This window comes from Vitis riparia, chromosome 10, assembly GCF_004353265.1.
Source record: "Vitis riparia cultivar Riparia Gloire de Montpellier isolate 1030 chromosome 10, EGFV_Vit.rip_1.0, whole genome shotgun sequence".
NCBI classification, from domain to species: Eukaryota; Viridiplantae; Streptophyta; class Magnoliopsida; order Vitales; family Vitaceae; genus Vitis; species Vitis riparia.
Window position 1 is genome coordinate 19,204,180 of NC_048440.1, and position 17,423 is coordinate 19,221,602.

A 17,423-nucleotide genomic window follows, 5' to 3' on the forward strand; every position below is an offset into this window, starting at 1 on the left:
TTGGAAAGCCGAGTTAGGGGACACTTAGGAATTTTGTCCGGAATTGCCAACCTAGTTAAACACTCATAGTTTTGGTTCAGTGTACAGGGTAATGCTTCTTCATCTGGAGCTTTATTGGGTATTATGTTTGGACTAGTATTTACTAGTTTGATGATTGTTTAAAGGGGAAATTGCCAGGAGGACAAGAAATAGCAGTGAAAAGGCTTTCAAGAGCATCTGCCCAGGTTGAAGAATTTCTGAATGAGGTTATGGTGATTTCTAATGTCCAACACCGAAACCTTATTAGACTTCTTGGCTGCTGCACTGAAGGAGATGAAAAGACGTTGGTCTATGAGTACCTGCCAAATAAAAGCTTGGATGCCTTTCTCTTTGATTAGATCATGCTACTGCCCCTTCTCTTATCTATAGTTGCTGAAATTTCATAGCTCCACATCAATTGTCTCTTACCTTTTGTTTTCTGTCTTGGATGCTATTCATTTAGATCCTGTCAAGCGAGATTCTCTAACTTGGAGGAGACACTTCAACATTCTTGAAGGGATTGCCAGAGGCCTTCTTTACCTTCACAGGGATTCTAGATTAAGAATTATTCATCGGGACCTTTAAGGCAAGTAACATTTTATTGGATGAAGACATGACTCCTAAAATTTCAGATTTTGGTATGGCCAAGATATTTCAAGGCAATCAGGATAAAGCCAACATGGTCAGGGTTGCTGGAAGATAGTAAATAGCCCTTGCTTTCTCCAAGTTCCCTTAACTTGGATCCAGTATTTATTTCTGTCTCAATGACGAACTGCAGTGGCTATATATCTCCTTAGTATGCAATGGAAGGGATTTTTTCAGAGAAGTCCGATGTATTCAGCTTTGGAGTATTATTATTAGAGATTATAAGCAGGGATAAAGAACACGGGCTTTTGTCATGATGAACAATCTTTGAGCCTTTTAGGATACGTAAGTGTTTTCTGCATCGTCACCTCAGTTCTGTAAAGCTTCATCATCCTCTTCCGGCGAATATTGGACTCTAATAAGTTTCAATTTATGTCATGTTAAATTTTTCAGGCATGGAAGTGGAATGAAGACAACATGGAAACATTTATAGATGGGAGTATGTCAGAAGAATGCTACCAAGAGGAGATATTGAGATGCCTACATGTGGGGTTGTTATGTGTGCAAGAATTAGCCAAAGATCGGCCATCCATTTCAATTGTTGTTTCTATGCTCTGTAGTGAAATTGCTCATCTTCCTCCCCCAAAGCCACCTGCATATAGTGAGAGGCAGATTACAATAGATACGGAGTCCTCCAGGAGCCAAAACTTGTGTTCAGTGAACCGAGTAACTGTTACAAACATCCAAGCCCGGTAGAAATTAGGTTAGAGAAAATTAAATCTTTATTTGTAATGTATATTTTGATGATTTCTGTGGGAAGACTCTGCTTGTCCTCTTTTCAAGCGGCCCATGAAGCTATAGTTACAAGAAACTATCAGTTTTATTGATTTTGATCCTTTATTACTCAAGCAAAATCTATACACCTTTAAATAAAAACATGCAGAACAGAGAAATCTCATTGGAAATTAGAATATTAATACTTTATACTCTTCTATGGATTGAATTGTTTCTGTTTTAAAGCCTAGGCATCTAATGTGCAGGTGTGAATGTGTGATGGTTTCCAGAGTGAACGCAAGCCCCCTTTTTTGGACTGCCAGCCATGGTGGGTGGTTGCAGATAAAATAACATTCCATGTAAGCTTTCAAATTGATCTATGTGATGGGGTTCATTAAAAAAATACACTGGTTCCTTTTTTTGACGTCCAAATTGATCCAATCGTATGGGCAAAGAGAGTTGACTATGACTTCGACAGGCAGGGTTGGATAAATCTGAGAGATGCAACATTATCTACATTCCCATTTATTGCACACCAGATGGAGTCCATTTCCTCACCAACACGAAGCATTGAAGCAGCTATGGATATCATCAGTGGCACAAGTGTTACTGCTCTACTTCTCTTACTTTCTTGTCTTTGTTTTCAGTTTTGCACAGCTACCAACACCATTACATCCGCCCAGTTCATCAAAGATCCCGAAATTATGGTCTCGAATGGAAGTCTCTTCAAAATGGGTTTCTTTAGCCCTGACAATTCCACCAAACGCTACTTTGGGATCTGGTACAACACCACTTCCCTATTCACTGTTATATGGATATCTAACAGGGAAAACCCTCTCAATGATTCTTCAGGGATTGTGATGGTATCTGAAGATGGTAATCTCCTGGTTCTAAATGGCCAGAAAGACATCTTCTGGTCATCAAATGTTTCAAATGCTGCTCCAAATTCAAGTGCCCAGCTTTTAGATTCTGGGAACCTTGTTTTGCAGGACAAAAACAGTGGAAGGATCACATGGCAGAGTTTCCAGCACCCTTCTCACGCCTTTTTGCAGAAGATGCAGCTGAGTGAAAACATGAAGACTGGTGAGAAGAAAGCACTAACATCATGGAAAAGTCCTTCGGATCCAGCTGTTGGAAGCTTCTCAGTTGGCATTCATCCATCAAACATTCCTGAAATTTTTGTCTGGGGCTGCAGTCGTCCATACTGGCGCAGTGGTCCATGGAATGGTCAGACCTTAATAGGAGTACCTGAAATGAATTATCTCAATGGATTCCATATAATTGATGATCAAGATGGTAATGTTTCTGTCACTTTTGAGCATGCATATGCATCTATCTTATGGTACTATGTCTTGTCTCCTCAAGGAACAATAATGGAAATGTATAGTGATGACAGCATGGAGAATTGGGTGATTACATGGCAGAGTCATAAAACTGAGTGTGATTTCTATGGAAAGTGTGGGGCCTTTGGAATCTGTAATACAAAAAATTCACCAATTTGTAGCTGTTTAAGAGGGTATGAGCCAAGGAATATAGAGGAATGGAGTAGAGGAAATTGGAATGGTGGATGTGTGAGGAAGAGACCATTGCAATGCGAGATGATAAATGGTAGCATGGAAGAGGGCAAAGCAGATGGATTTATCAGGCTAACAACCATTAAAGTGCCGGATTTTGCAGAGTGGTCAGTTGCTCTTGAAGATGATTGCAAAGAATTTTGCTTGAAGAATTGTTCCTGCATAGCTTATGTATATTATGCTAGCATTGGTTGTATGTCATGGAGCAGGAACTTAATTGATATACAAAAATTCTCCAGCAATGGGGCAGATCTTTACATCCGTGTTCCCTACTCAGAACTAGGTAACGAGTTCTTGCCACCATTACCCCTACACAACACTCCTCTCCCCATCTTTCTCAGTCTAATGTCAATTTTCCCTATTATGTCTGCACTAGGCTGATTTAATTCTTGCTTTAACTTTTAATTTACAGATAAAAGTAGAGATATGAAAGCCACTGTTACTGTTACAGTCATTATAGGAGTAATTTTCATTGCAGTCTGTACACATTTCTCAAGAAGGTGGATTCCCAAACGAAGAGGTAATATGCTTACTGATGGTATTTTAGCAGGCTATGGTATATTTAGAGTTGTTATCCAGTCATCACTGACAACTATAATATGAATCAGCAAAGAAGAAAAGCAAAGAGATGCTATTGTCAGACAGAGGAGATGTGCATCTAAATGTTTCAGATGGAAAAATACTTGGACACAACATTAACCTTGTTGATTTTTGGAAGCTAGTGACTGCAACAAACAACTTTGATGAGGCGAATAAGCTTGGCCAGGGTGGTTTTGGTTCTGTATACAGGGTAATGCTTGCTCATCTAGAGCTTCATGGGGTGCTTGCTGGATAATCAGTTACTAATTCACTGCTTGCTTGCAGGGAAGATTGCCAGAAGGACAAGAAATAGCAGTGAAAAGACTGTCAAGAGCATCTGCACAAGGGCTAGAAGAATTTATGAATGAAGTGGTAGTGATTTCTAAACTCCAACACCGGAATCTTGTTAGACTCGTGGGCTGCTGCATTGAAGGAGATGAAAAAATGCTGATCTATGAATACATGCCAAAGAAAAGCTTGGATGCCTTACTCTTCAGTTAGATCATCTATTGCCCTTTCTGTAATATTTAGTCACGACATTTTCAAGCATCCACATCATCATGTTTGTCCATCTCATCTAACTTTTCCTTACTTTTATTGGCTTTTGTTTGGGATCTGAATCCTTCAGATCGTCTCAGACAAGAAACTCTAGATTGGAAAAAACGCTTCAGCATCATTGAAGGGATTGGTCGAGGTCTTCTTTACCTTCATAGAGATTCTAGATTAAGGATTATACATCGAGACCTAAAGGCAAGTAACATTTTGTTGGATGAAGACCTGAATCCTAAAATTTCAGATTTTGGTATGGCGAGGATATTTGGAGGCAATCAGGATCAAGCCAACACCATACGGGTAGTTGGAACATAGTAAGTAGTCCTTGCTGTACCCAAGTTCTCTTAAGTTGGCTCTTTGACCTCCCAATATTTATGTCTATATCAATGACTAAATGCAGTGGTTATATGTCCCCCGAGTATGCAATGCAAGGGCGATTTTCAGAAAGATCAGATGTATTCAGCTTTGGGGTTTTATTATTAGAGATTATAAGTGGGAGAAGGAACACTAGTTTTCATCATGATGAGCAGTCTTGGTGCCTTTTGGGATATGTAAGTTTTTTTTCTTTTTGGTATCACTACCTCAGTTACATAAAGCTCCATCATTTTGTTTCAAATTTAAATTTATGTTGTGTTAATTTTTTTCAGGCATGGAAACTATGGAACGAACACAACATCGAAGCACTAATAGATGGAAGTATATCAGAAGCATGCTTTCAAGAGGAGATATTGAGATGCATACATGTGGGACTGTTATGTGTGCAAGAATTTGTGAGAGATAGGCCATCCATTTCAACTGTTGTTTCAATGCTTTGTAGTGAAATTGCACATCTTCCTCCCCCAAAACAACCTGCATTTACTGAGAGGCAGATTGCTAGGGATACAGAGTCCTCTGAACACAACCAAAATAATTGTTCTGTTGACAGAGCCAGTATTACAACTGTCCAAGGCCGGTAGGACGCTGGCTCAAGTCAATTTGTTGATGTTTTGTAATCTCTATTGAACTTGATGGTTTTAGTGTGGAAAAATTTCTTGATTTTTTGTAATCTGTATTGAACTTGACAGTTTTGGCGTGGAAGATTTGAGCCTGTCAGGGTAGGGTTACAAGTAACTACCTGATTTGTTATTCTTGATGGAGGTCTATAGACCTTGACTAACAACAACCTTTTGAAAAGATACAGACTAGAGAAATAACAATGAAAATTGGAGTGGTTAAAGAAACTATTGATTTGTATACTTTATGGATGGAATTGCTTCCAGTTCATTGCTTAGGCATCTAATATGGATGTCTGACAGCTCCCAGACTGAATGCAAGCCTTGTTTTATGGGCAACTAGGCATGGATGGGGGCTTGCAAAGAAAATGACTGCCGTGTAAGCTTTGAAATAATTAGGCCAAGTTGGTGGAACTTATGACCATTAGAATGTATAGGTGATCCTCTTTTGACTTGAAAACTAGTGCACGGCTTTGGAAAACAGAGTTGACCCATCGATATGAGGTAATCAAGAGATGGAATTTCAACAAACCTATATATTAAATACTATATGGAGCCCACTTTTAAACCAACAAGAAGCATTCAAGCAGTTATGGAAATCATTCTTGTTTTACAAGATAAAAACAGCGCGAGGATTACATGGGAGAGTTTCCAACATCTTTCTAACTCATTTGTGCAAAACATGAAACTTAGAAACATCATAAATATGGGTGAGAAACAACTACTAACATCATGGAAAAGTCCTTCGGATCCATCCATCCGAAGCTTCTCTTTAGGAATTTCTCCATCATACCTTCCTGAACTTTGTATGTGGAATGGAAGTCATCTATACTGGCGCAGTGGTCCATCGAATGGTCAGACCTTTATTGGAATATCCAACATGAATTCAGTTTTTCTTTATGGATTTCATCTATTTAATCATCAAAGTGATGTTTATACAACATTTTCTCACGAATATGCATCTGTCTTATGGTACTATATCTTGACTCCTCAAGGAACACTATTGGAAAAAATCAAGGATGACAGCATGGAGAAGTGGAAGGTTACATGGCAGAACAAGAAAACGGAGTGTGATGTTTATGGTAAATGTGGAGCATTTAACGTAGTCTACTAGGATGGGATATATTTGTAGTTTTTATCCATACATTCTCACTGCTAAATTCTCAATCAAAGAAAGGAGAAAATCAAGGAAGAAGTGTCACCGTTTGAAAGAGGGAGAGTACATCCGAAATTTTCTGATGCCAATATGTGTGGAAACAATGTGAACCAAGTTAAACTTGAAGAGCAACTTCTTATCAATTTTGAGAAGCTGGTGACTGCAACAAACAGCTTTCATGAAGCCAATAAGCTGGGGCAGGGTAGTTTTGGCCGAGTGTACAGGGTAATGCTTCTTCATCTATAGCATTTTATCGAGGATTATGTTGAACTATTATTTACTGGTTTGATGTTCGTTTGAAGGGAAAGTTGCCGAGAGGCTAAGAAGTAGCAGTGAGAAGACTTTCAAGAGCATCTGCCCAGAGGCTTGAAGAATTTTTGAATGAGGTTATGGTTATTTCTAATGTCCAACACCGAAATCTTGTCAGACTTCTTGGCTGCTGCACTTAAGGAGATGAAAAGACGTTGGTCTAGAGTACCTGCCAAATAAAAGCTTGGATGCCTTTCTCTTTGGTTAGATCATGCCACTGTCCCTTCTTTTATCTGTAGTTGCTCAAATTCCGTGGCACCACATCAATAGTCTTCTTGAATATGTTTGGATTTTAGAAAATGTAAGGGAAAAAAAATAGAAAGAAAAAGTATGAAGATAGAAAAAGCAATGTTTTCATAATCGAACCCATCATCGAAGCGGGAAAGTTACCGGTTCACAGTTTATTGATCAGATCGGTAGTTGAACCGTGATCGAACAGTGACGTCATAAATATACAATTTATAAATTATTAAAATTTAAAATAATTATAAAAATAAAAATAATAATTTATATATTATTTAAAAATTAAAATTTTATTTAAAAATAAAAAAAATTAGTTTCAAATTAGAAATTAAAATTAAAATCATAATTATAATTTAAAATTTTAATATTTATTTTTAAATGAAAAACTTATTTTAAAATAAAAAATTTATTTAAAATTGTAATGTTTTTAATTTTATAATTAAATAATATCTCATACCATCCATATAAATCTATATAAAAGGTATTTTTTATTTTATCAATTTGAGCTTCCAATCTCCCACCCACCGTTGTTGTGAAGACTCATAAATAAACAAAAAAAAAAATTTATAAAAATGAAATATTAAACATAATATCATAATAATAATAAAAATTACATTAAAATTATGAAGGCGCACACAATCGGGTTTTGGAGGGGTGCTTTGATCGTCAGAGGGGCGGGTTTGTGGTGCCGGGAGGGGGCTTTGTAGCGTGGAGAAGAAGAAGGGGGGGATGGTTGCAGTGGGTTTGGGGTGGTCGGGGGTTTGCGGTGCCGGGAGGGGGCTTTGTAGCAGGGAAAAGAAAAGGAGGGGGATGGTTGCAACGAGTTTTGCGCCGGGGCGGCCGAACGGGCGAGTAGGTGGTGTAACGGCTATGAGACCGCCGGTGGGAACTGGCGTGGGTGTCGTGGCGCATTGAGGGCGGCAGCTTCTACACCTTCGGTGCAGATGGAGAAGAAGGGGTTGTGTTTTTATATCCTCCAAAACGACATTGTTTTGATACTATAAAAATTTTAAAAAAAAAAATTAATTGAACCTTTCGATTCATTCGGTTCACCAGTTGGATTGTTAGTTTAAACGATCTAATTTCGATTCAACTTATTTCCAGCCCAATTAATCATATCGGATCGGAACAGTGACCGACTGGCGGTTAGACCAATTGAACCGGTCGATCCGGTCCGATTTTTAAAACCATGAGAAAAAGTGAAAGAAAATAAAAAGAAAAAATATATTTAAAACTAATAAATAATTTTTATACACTACTTCAAATTTATTTTACTTATTTTTCATTTTTTATGAAAAAATTAAATAATTTAAATATATATATAAATTTCTAGCTAATTTTAATTATATATGATTTTTTTTTTTTCGTATTTTTTATGTTGGAACATGAGAAAATCATTTTTGTTAATATATATTTTTTTCTTTCCTTATTGAAGCAAACATAACTTTACCTTTTGTTGTCTGTTTTGCATCCTGTCAAGCAAGATCTTCCAAGATTAGTATTATTGAAGGGATTGCTCGAAGGCCTCCTGTACCTTCACAGAGATTCTAGATTAAGAATTATTCATCGGGGCCTTAAGGTAAGAAACATTTTGTTGGATGAAACATGAATATCAAAATTTCTTCATCCAACAAAATTTCAGATTTTGGTATGGCCAGGATATTTTAAGGCAAGCAGGATCAAGCTAACAGAGTCAAGGTTGCTGGAACCTAGTGTCCCTTTGCTTGCTCCAAGGTTCCCTCACTTACCTGCAATTTTTATTTCTATGTCAATGACAAACTACAGTGGCAATATGTCTCCTGAGTACGCAAGGGAAGGGATTTTCCAGAGAAGTAGGGTCTATTCAGCTTCAGCGTATTATTATTAGAGACTATGAGCGGCCTAAAGAGTGCTGACTTTTGTCATGATGAGCAGTCACTGAGGCTTTTGGGATATGCAAATTTGTTCTGTATCATCACCTCAGTTACGTAAACTTTTCCTGTGAATGTAGGACTCTGATAAGTTTAGATTTATTTTTTGTTAAATTTTCCAGGAATGGAAACTATGGAATGAAGACAGCGTGGAGGCATTTATAGATGGAAGTAGATCAGAAGAATGCTTCCAAGAGGGGATATTGAGATGCATACAGGTGAGGCTGTTACGTGTGCAAGAATTGGCCAAAGTACAGAGTTCACCTGCATTCAGTGAACCGACTAACCGTTACACAAACGTCCAAGCCGGGTAGAAATTAGGTTTGAGAAAATTAAATCTTTATTTTTGATGATGTTTGTAGGAAAGACTGACTGTCCTCATTGAACGGAGCCCATGAAGCTATAGTTACAAGAAATCAGTTTTGCTGATTTTGATCCTTTATTTCTCAAGCAAAATCTATACACCTTGAAATAAAAATATGCAGAACAGAGAAATCTCATTGGTAATTGGACTGGGTCACGATAATAGATATTAACACTTTGTACTCTTTCTGGATTGAATTGCTTCTGTTTTGCTTTTAATGCCCAGACATCTTATGTGGAGGTGTGTGGATATGCGATGGTTTCCAGAGTGAATGCAAGCCCTTTTTTTTGACTGCCAGGCATAGTGGGTGGTGGTACAGACAGAGGCTTGCCATGTAAGCTTTGAAATTGATCTAGGTGATGTAATACGATTCATTAAAAAAATACATATATGCCTTTCCTGAGGAGCAAAGTAGTCCAAATGATGTGGGCAGAGAGAGTTGACAATGACTTCGTCAAGCAAGGTTATATCTTTCTGAGAGATGGAACATGTCAACATCCCCATATATGGCATGCCAGAGGGAGTCCATTTTCTCACCAACACGAAGCATTGAAGCAGCAATGGGAATCATCAGTGGCATCAGTGTTACTCCTCTACTTCTATTACTTTCTGGTCTTTGTTTTCAGTTTTGCACTGCGACTGACACCATTACATCCACCCAGTTCATCAAAGATCCCGAAACTATGGTCTCCAAGGGAAGTCTCTTCAAAATGGGTTTCTTTAGCCCTGGCAATTCCACTAAACGCTACTTCGGGATCTGGTACAACTCCACTTCCCTATTCACTGTTATATGGATAGCTAACAGGGAAAACCCTCTCAATGATTCTTCAGGGATTGTGATGGTATCTGAAGATGGTAATCTCCTGGTTCTAAATGACCAGAAAGACATCTTCTGGTCATCAAACGTTTCAAATGCCGCACTAAATTCAAGGGCCCAGCTTTTAGATTCTGGGAACCTTGTTTTGCAGGACAAAAACAGTGGAAGGATCACATGGCAGAGTTTCCAGCACCCTTCTCACGCCTTTTTGCAGAAGATGCAGCTGAGTGAAAACATGAAGACTGGTGAGAAGCAGGGACTAACATCATGGACAAGTCCTTCGGATCCATCTGTTGGAAGCTTCTCAACTGGCATTGATCCATCAGATATTCCTGAAATTTTTGTCTGGAACGGCAGTCGGCCATTCTGGCGTAGTGGTCCATGGAATGGTCAGACCTTAATAGGAGTACCAGACATGAATTATCTCAATGGATTTCATATAGTTAATGATAAAGAAGGTAATGTTTCCGTCACTTTCGAGCATGCATATTCATCTATCTTATGGTACTATGTCTTGTCTCCTCAAGGAACAATAGTGGAAATATATAGTGATGACGGCATGAAGAATTGGGAGATTACATGGCAGAGTCGTAAAACTGAGTGTGATGTCTACGGAAAGTGTGGAGCATTTGGAATCTGTAATGCAAAGAATTCACCAATTTGTAGCTGTCTAAGAGGGTATGAGCCAAGGAATATAGAGGAATGGAGTAGAGGAAATTGGACTGGTGGATGTGTGAGAAAAACACCATTGCAATGCGAGAAGATAAATGGTAGCATGGAAGAGGGCGAAGCAGACGGATTTATTAGGCTAACAACTGTTAAAGTGCCAGATTTTGCAGAGTGGTCGCTAGCTCTTGAAAATGATTGCAAAGAATTTTGCTTGAAGAATTGTTCCTGCATTGCATATGCATATTATACTGGCATTGGTTGTATGTCATGGAGTAGGAACTTAACTGATGTGCAAAAGTTCTCCAGCAATGGGGCAGATCTTTACATTCGTGTTCCATACTCAGAACTAGGTAAAGAGTTATTGCTGTCATTGCTCTTCTCCCCATCTTTCTCACTCAAATATCTATTTTCCATATTATGTCTTCACCAAGCTGATTTAGTTCTTGCTTTAACTTTTAATTTACAGATAAAAGTAGAGATATGAAAGTCACTGTTACTGTTACGGTCATTATAGGAATGATTTTCGTTGCAGTCTTTATATATTTCTCAAGAAGGTGGATTACCAAACGAAGAGGTAATATGCTTATTGACAGTATTTCAGCAGGCTATGATATATTCCAAGTTTTTATTCGGACATCACTGACAACTATATTATGAATCAGCAAAGAATAAGAAACGCAAAGAGATGCTATCGTCAGACAGAGGAAATGTGCATCTAAACGTTTCAGATGCAAACATACTTGGAGACAAAATGAACCAAGCTAAACTTGAAGAACTACCACTTGTTGATTTTGGGAAGCTAGTGACTGCAACAAACAACTTTGATGAGGCGAATAAGCTTGGCCAGGGTGGTTTTGGTTCTGTATACAGGGTAATGCTTGCTCATCTAGAGCTTCACGGGGTACTTACTGGATAATCAGTTACTAATTCACTGCTTGCTTGCAGGGAAGATTGCCAGAAGGACAAGAAATAGCAGTGAAAAGACTGTCAAGAGCATCTGCACAAGGGCTAGAAGAATTTATGAATGAGGTGGTAGTGATTTCCAAACTCCAACACCGAAATCTTGTTAGACTCCTTGGCTGCTGCATTGAAGGAGATGAAAAAATGTTGATCTATGAATACATGCCAAAGAAAAGCTTGGATGCCTTACTCTTCGGTTAGATCATGCTATTGCCCTTTCTGTAATATTTAGTCATGACATTTTCAAGCATCCACATCCAATATCATGTTTGTCCATCTCATTTAACTTTTCCTTACTTTTATTGGTTTTTGTTTGGGATCTGAATCCTTCAGATCCTCTCAGACAAGAAACTCTAGATTGGAAAAAACGCTTCAGCATCATTGAAGGGATTGGTCGAGGTCTTCTTTACCTTCATAGAGATTCTAGATTAAGGATTATACATCGAGACCTAAAGGCAAGTAACATTTTGTTGGATGCAAATCTGAATCCTAAAATCTCAGATTTTGGAATGGCAAGGATATTTGGAGGCAATCAGGATCAGGCCAACACAATAAGGGTGGTTGGAACATAGTAAGTGGCCCTTGCTTTCCCCAAGTTCTCTTAAGTAGGCTCTTTGATCTCCCAATATTTATGTCAATGACTAAATGCAGTGGCTATATGTCCCCTGAGTATGCAATGGAAGGGCGATTTTCAGAAAAATCTGATGTATTCAGCTTTGGGGTGTTATTATTAGAGATCGTAAGTGGGCGAAGGAACAATAGTTTTTATCATGATGAGCAATCCTTGAGCCTTTTGGGACATGTAAGTTTTTTTTTTTTGTTGGTATCATTACCTCAGTTGCATAAAACTCCATCCTTTTGTTTCAGTGAATGATGGACTTTAAATTTAAATTTATTTTCTTTTTAATTTTTTCAGGCATGGAAACTATGGAACGAACACAACATTGAAACACTAATAGATGGAAGTATATCAGAAGCATGCTTTCAAGATGAGATATTGAGATGCATACATGTCGGATTGTTATGTGTGCAAGATTGGCTAAAGATAGGCCATCCATTTCAACTGTTGTTTCTATGCTTTGTAGTGAAATTGCACGTCTTCCTACGCCAAAGAAACCTGCATTTACTGAGAGACAGATTTCCAAAGATACAGAGTCCTCTGGACAGAGCCAAAATAATTGTTCTGTCGACAGAGCCAGTATTACAATCATCCAAGCCCGGTAGGATGTAGGGGACAATTAGTTGATTTTTTGTAATCCATTTTGAACTTGATTGTTTAGTGTGGAAGAATTAGTTGATTTTTTTGTAATCTATATTGAACTTGATTGTTTTAGTGTAGAAGAATTAGTTGATTTTTTCGTAATCTGTATAACTTGATGGTTTTAGTGTGAACGATTGAGTTCATCAGGGTAGAGTTACAAGAAACCATCCGATTTGTTGATTTTGATAATTTATTTCTCAATAAAGATCTATAGACCTTGACTAACAACCTTTTGGAAAAATACAGACTAGAGAAATAACAATAAAATTTGGAGCGGTTAAAGATACTAGTAATTTGTATGCTTTATGGATGGAAGGGCTTCCAATTTATTGTCTGGCCATCCAATATGGATGTCTGACAGCTCCCAGACTGAATGCAAGGCCCGTTTTATGGACACCTAGGGATTGGTGGGGCTAGTGAAGAAAATGACTACCATGTAAGCTTTGAAAGTAATAAGGTAAAGTTGATGGAACTTGGAACCACTAGAAAGTATAGATGATTCCTTTTTTACTAGAAAAGGAGTGCAATGACTTTGGAAATAAGAGTGGACGATGACTCAGTGGATATGAGGAAATTAAGAGATGAGATTTCAATAGACCAATATGTTAAATACCATATGGAGTCCACTTTCAAACCAACAAGCAGCATTCAAGCAGTTATGGCAATCATCTGCAACACTAGTGTAATATATCTACTTCTCTTACTTTCTTGTTTTCGCTTTGAGTTTTGTGGCGCCTTAGACACCATTACATCTGTCAAGTTCATCAAAGATCCCCAAACTATAGTCTCCAATAGAAGTGTCTTCAGACTGGGTTTCTTTAGCCCTGATGGTTCAACTAATCGCTATGTTGGAATCTGGTACAACACCACTTCTTTATTCACTGTCATATGGATAGCTAATAGAGACAAACCCCTCAATGATTCTTCTGGGATTGTGATGATATCTGAAGATGGTAATCTTCTGGTTCTGAACAGCATGAAAGAGATTTTCTGGTCTTCAAATGTTTCAAGTGCAGCCCTAAATTCAAGTGCTCAGCTTCTAGATTCTGGAAACCTTGTTTTGCAAGATAAAAACAGTGGAAGGATCATGTGGGAGAGTTTCCAACATCCTTCTAACTCATTTGTGCAAAACATGAAACTTAGAAGCAACATAAAAACAGGTGAGAAGCAACTACTAACATCATGGAAAAGTCCTTCAGATCCATCCATCGGAAGCTTCTCTGCAGGAATTTCTCCATCATACCTTCCTGAGTTATGTATCTGGAATGGAAGTCATCTGTACTGGCGCAGTGGTCCATCGAATGGTCAGACCTTTATTGGAATACCCAACATGAATTCAGTTTTTCTTTATGGATTTCATCTATTCAATCATCAAAGTGATGTTTATGCAACCTTCTCTCATGAATATGCATCTATCCTGTGGTACTATATCTTGACTCCTCAAGGAACATTATTGGAAATAATTAAGGATGGCAGCATGGATAAGTTGAAGGTTACATGGCAGAACAAGAAATCCAAGTGTGATGTTTATGGTACGTGCGGGGCATTTGGCATCTGTAATTCAAAGAATTCACCAATTTGTAGCTGTTTGAGAGGGTATCAGCCAAAGTATACAGAGGAATGGAATAGCAGGGATTGGACTGGTGGATGTGTGAAGAAGAAACCATTGACATGTGAGAAGATGAATGGTAGCAGGGAAGACGGCAAAGTGGATGGATTTATTAGGCTAACAAACATGAAAGTGCCAGATTTTGCAGAGTGGTTACCTGGTCTTGAACATGAATGCAGAGAATGGTGCTTGAAAAATTGTTCCTGCATGGCCTATTCATATTATACTGGCATTGGGTGTATGTCATGGAGTGGCAACTTAATTGATGTACAAAAATTCGGTAGCAGTGGGACAGATCTTTATATTCGTGTTGCATACTCTGAACTAGGTAAGAAGTTCTTGTTGCCTTTATCTCTCTGGTTCAATCCAATCCTCAAGTCTACACAACATTAGCTTATTCTATTTCAGTTGAATTTCAATTAGACTAGGTTTTCAAGGTAGAACAGAGAATCTTGTGATCTCTCAGATCAAATTTCTCTAGTGTATTTGCTCTGAGTCAATTTACCTTTCATTTTCCCTTGCAGCCGAACAGAGATGCATGAAAGTAATTGTTGCTATTGCATTGATTATAGGAACAATTGCAATTGCCATTTCCATCTGCACATATTTCTCAAGAAGGTGGATTTCCAAACAAAGAGGTAATATGCATATTGAAGAGCTAGGATATATTTTAAGTTGCTATCCACATGTTATTCACAACTGCATTCTGAATCAGCAAAGAAGGAAACAAGGGAAGAGATGCTATCATTGTGTAGAGGGGATATATATCCAAACTTTCCAGATTCACAAATACTTGGAGACGATGTGAACCAAGTTAAACTTCAAGAGCTACCACTTCTTGATTTTGAGAAGCTAGTGAGTGCAACAAACAACTTCCACGAGGCCAATAAGCTCGGGCAGGGTGGTTTTGGTTCAGTATACAGGGTAATGCTCGTTTGTCTGGAGATATATGGGGTATTCTAATGGAAAACCAATTACTAAATCACTACTTGTTTGCAGGGAAAATTTCCAGGAGGACAAGATATAGCAGTAAAAAGACTGTCAAGAGCATCTGCACAAGGGTTGGAAGAATTTATGAATGAAGTGGTGCTGATTTCTAAACTCCAACACCGGAACCTTGTGAGACTCCTCGGCTGCTGCTTTAAAGGAGAGGAAAAGATATTGATCTATGAATACATGCCCAATAAAAGCTTGGATGCCTTTCTCTTCGGTTAGATTATGCTATTGCTCTTTCTGTTATTATTTTTCATGACAATTTCACAGCATCGGCATTGATATCCACTCAATGCAAAATTATGTTTGCCATTCTTATCAAATTTGTCTTGGTTTTCTTTGGATGCTAATATTTCAGATCCTCTCAAGAAAGAATCTCTAAATTGGAGGAAACGGTTTAGCATTATTGAAGGGATTGGAAGAGGCCTCCTTTACCTTCACAGGGATTCTAGATTAAGAATTATTCATCGAGATCTAAAGGCAAGTAATATTTTGTTGGATGAAGACTTGAATCCTAAAATTTCAGATTTTGGTATGGCCAGGATTTTTGGACGAAAACAAGATCAAGCCAATACTGTAAGGGTGGTTGGAACATAGTAAGTAGTCATTGCTTTCCTTAGTCCCCTTGAGTTACCTTTTTGATCTCCCAAAATTTGTATCTATCTCAATGATGAAATGCAGTGGGTATATGTCTCCTGAGTATGCAATTGAAGGGCGATTTTCAGAAAAATCCGATGTATTCAGCTTTGGTGTACTGTTATTAGAGATTGTAAGCGGGAGAAGGAACTCTAGTTTTTATCACGATGAGCAGTCTTTGAGCCTTTTGGGATATGTAAGTATCATATTTATCATCATGTCAATTATATAAAGCTCCACTGTCATTTTCCAGTGATGTTGTGTTAATATTTTCAGGCATGGAAGCTATGGAACGAAGACAACATGGAAGCACTAATAGATGGAAGTATATCAGAAGCATGCTTTCAAGAAGAGATATTGAGATGCATACATGTGGGACTGTTATGTGTTCAAGAGTTGGCAAAAGATAGGCCATCCATTTCAACTGTTGTTCCAATGCTTTGCAGTGAAATTGCACATCTCCCTCCCCCAAAGCAACCTGCATTTACTGAGAGGCAGATTGGTAAGGATACAGAGTCCTCTCAACTGCGCCAAAGGAAGTATTCTGTGGACAGAGCCACTATTACAGTCATTCATGGCCGGTAGCATGCAATTTTGAGACAGTTATTTATTTATTTATGTATTTTGTAATAAACGTTCAACTGGATGACTTCAGCGGAGGCTTCAAAAACAGACAATTGTTTTATGCCATGGCCCTCATAGATAAGCATCATATTTTGAATAGGCAACCGATATCCATAGCTTCATCCAAATTGATATATTATGAAAGAAGACTAGCTTTATGCCTTGATTAAATCCTCATGGGCAAGGTTATGCTGTTTTCTATTTTCTATTTTTTATTTTTCTTCTTTGACAATTCTATTGCCCCACCAACACCTTGGGACATGTTGCTTAGACAATTTCTTTTATCTAGCTTCTGCTCACATGCTCATCTCTAATGCTGCAAAGGTACGCTACTTTCCTTTTGCACCTGATATTTAGACATGGTATGGTGATTTCCTGACATAATTTCTTGAGAAAGTAGAAAGAAAACTTTCCTATATGAAAAAGAAATACAACAAAAGATCCTCTCCAAGTTTGCAGAAAGAATAAAATGTGTTACAAGGCGTTGTTATGATATCTGAAGATGGTATCTTCAAGTTCTGAAAGGCCAGAAAGATGTTTTCTGGTGGTCAAATGATTCCAATACTATATCAAATTTGACTGCCCAGCTTTTGGATTCAGGAAACCTTGTTTTGCAAGATCATGACAGTGGAAGGATCATATGGGAGAATTTCCAACATCATTCTAAGTTATTTTTGCCAAAGATGAGACATAGTACGAACCTAAATACTGGTGAAAAGCATGTACAAACATCATGAAAAAATCCCTATGATCCATCCATATGAAGTTTCTCTTAGGAATCAATCCTCTAAATATTCC

At 38.0% G+C, this 17,423-nt stretch overlaps 3 protein-coding genes across 6 annotated transcripts; all 3 read left to right on the top strand.

Moving 5' to 3' along the window:
• The first annotated feature begins 1,276 nt into the window (after nt 1-1,276).
• LOC117923760 (G-type lectin S-receptor-like serine/threonine-protein kinase At1g11330) lies at nt 1,277-5,212 on the top strand. 3 transcript variants are annotated; one of them, XM_034842198.1, is made up of 9 exons: nt 1,277-1,366; nt 1,644-1,736; nt 1,860-3,234; nt 3,364-3,471; nt 3,560-3,741; nt 3,816-4,026; nt 4,159-4,396; nt 4,483-4,633; nt 4,730-5,212. In XM_034842198.1, exons 2-9 carry the CDS (start codon nt 1,650-1,652, stop codon nt 5,036-5,038), a joined length of 2,661 nt encoding a protein of 886 aa, XP_034698089.1. In that variant the 5' UTR covers nt 1,277-1,366; nt 1,644-1,649; the 3' UTR covers nt 5,039-5,212. The 3 variants fall into 3 exon arrangements, with proteins under 3 accessions (XP_034698089.1, XP_034698090.1, XP_034698091.1); XM_034842199.1 differs by lacking the exon at nt 1,277-1,366 and having other exon boundaries at nt 1,657-1,736; nt 1,856-3,234; XM_034842200.1 differs by lacking the exons at nt 1,277-1,366; nt 1,644-1,736 and having other exon boundaries at nt 2,182-2,253; nt 2,367-3,234.
• A 3,991-nt stretch (nt 5,213-9,203) lies between these two features.
• Nucleotides 9,204-12,991, top strand: LOC117923761 (G-type lectin S-receptor-like serine/threonine-protein kinase SD1-13). The gene is given in 8 exon segments (XM_034842201.1): nt 9,204-10,892; nt 11,009-11,116; nt 11,205-11,413; nt 11,488-11,698; nt 11,836-12,073; nt 12,154-12,304; nt 12,419-12,536; nt 12,539-12,991. Coding segments are annotated over 8 exon segments (2,571 nt in total). The 5' UTR covers nt 9,204-9,544; the 3' UTR covers nt 12,727-12,991.
• A 415-nt stretch (nt 12,992-13,406) lies between these two features.
• LOC117922876 (G-type lectin S-receptor-like serine/threonine-protein kinase At1g11330) lies at nt 13,407-16,647 on the top strand. Of its 2 annotated transcripts, XM_034841072.1 has the most exons (8): nt 13,407-13,598; nt 13,632-14,700; nt 14,897-15,010; nt 15,088-15,296; nt 15,372-15,582; nt 15,724-15,961; nt 16,047-16,197; nt 16,278-16,647. In XM_034841072.1, exons 1-8 carry the CDS (start codon nt 13,422-13,424, stop codon nt 16,584-16,586), a joined length of 2,478 nt encoding a protein of 825 aa, XP_034696963.1. In that variant the 5' UTR covers nt 13,407-13,421; the 3' UTR covers nt 16,587-16,647. The 2 variants fall into 2 exon arrangements, with proteins under 2 accessions (XP_034696963.1, XP_034696961.1); XM_034841070.1 differs by having other exon boundaries at nt 13,407-14,700.
• Nucleotides 16,648-17,423: the final 776 nt, after the last annotated feature.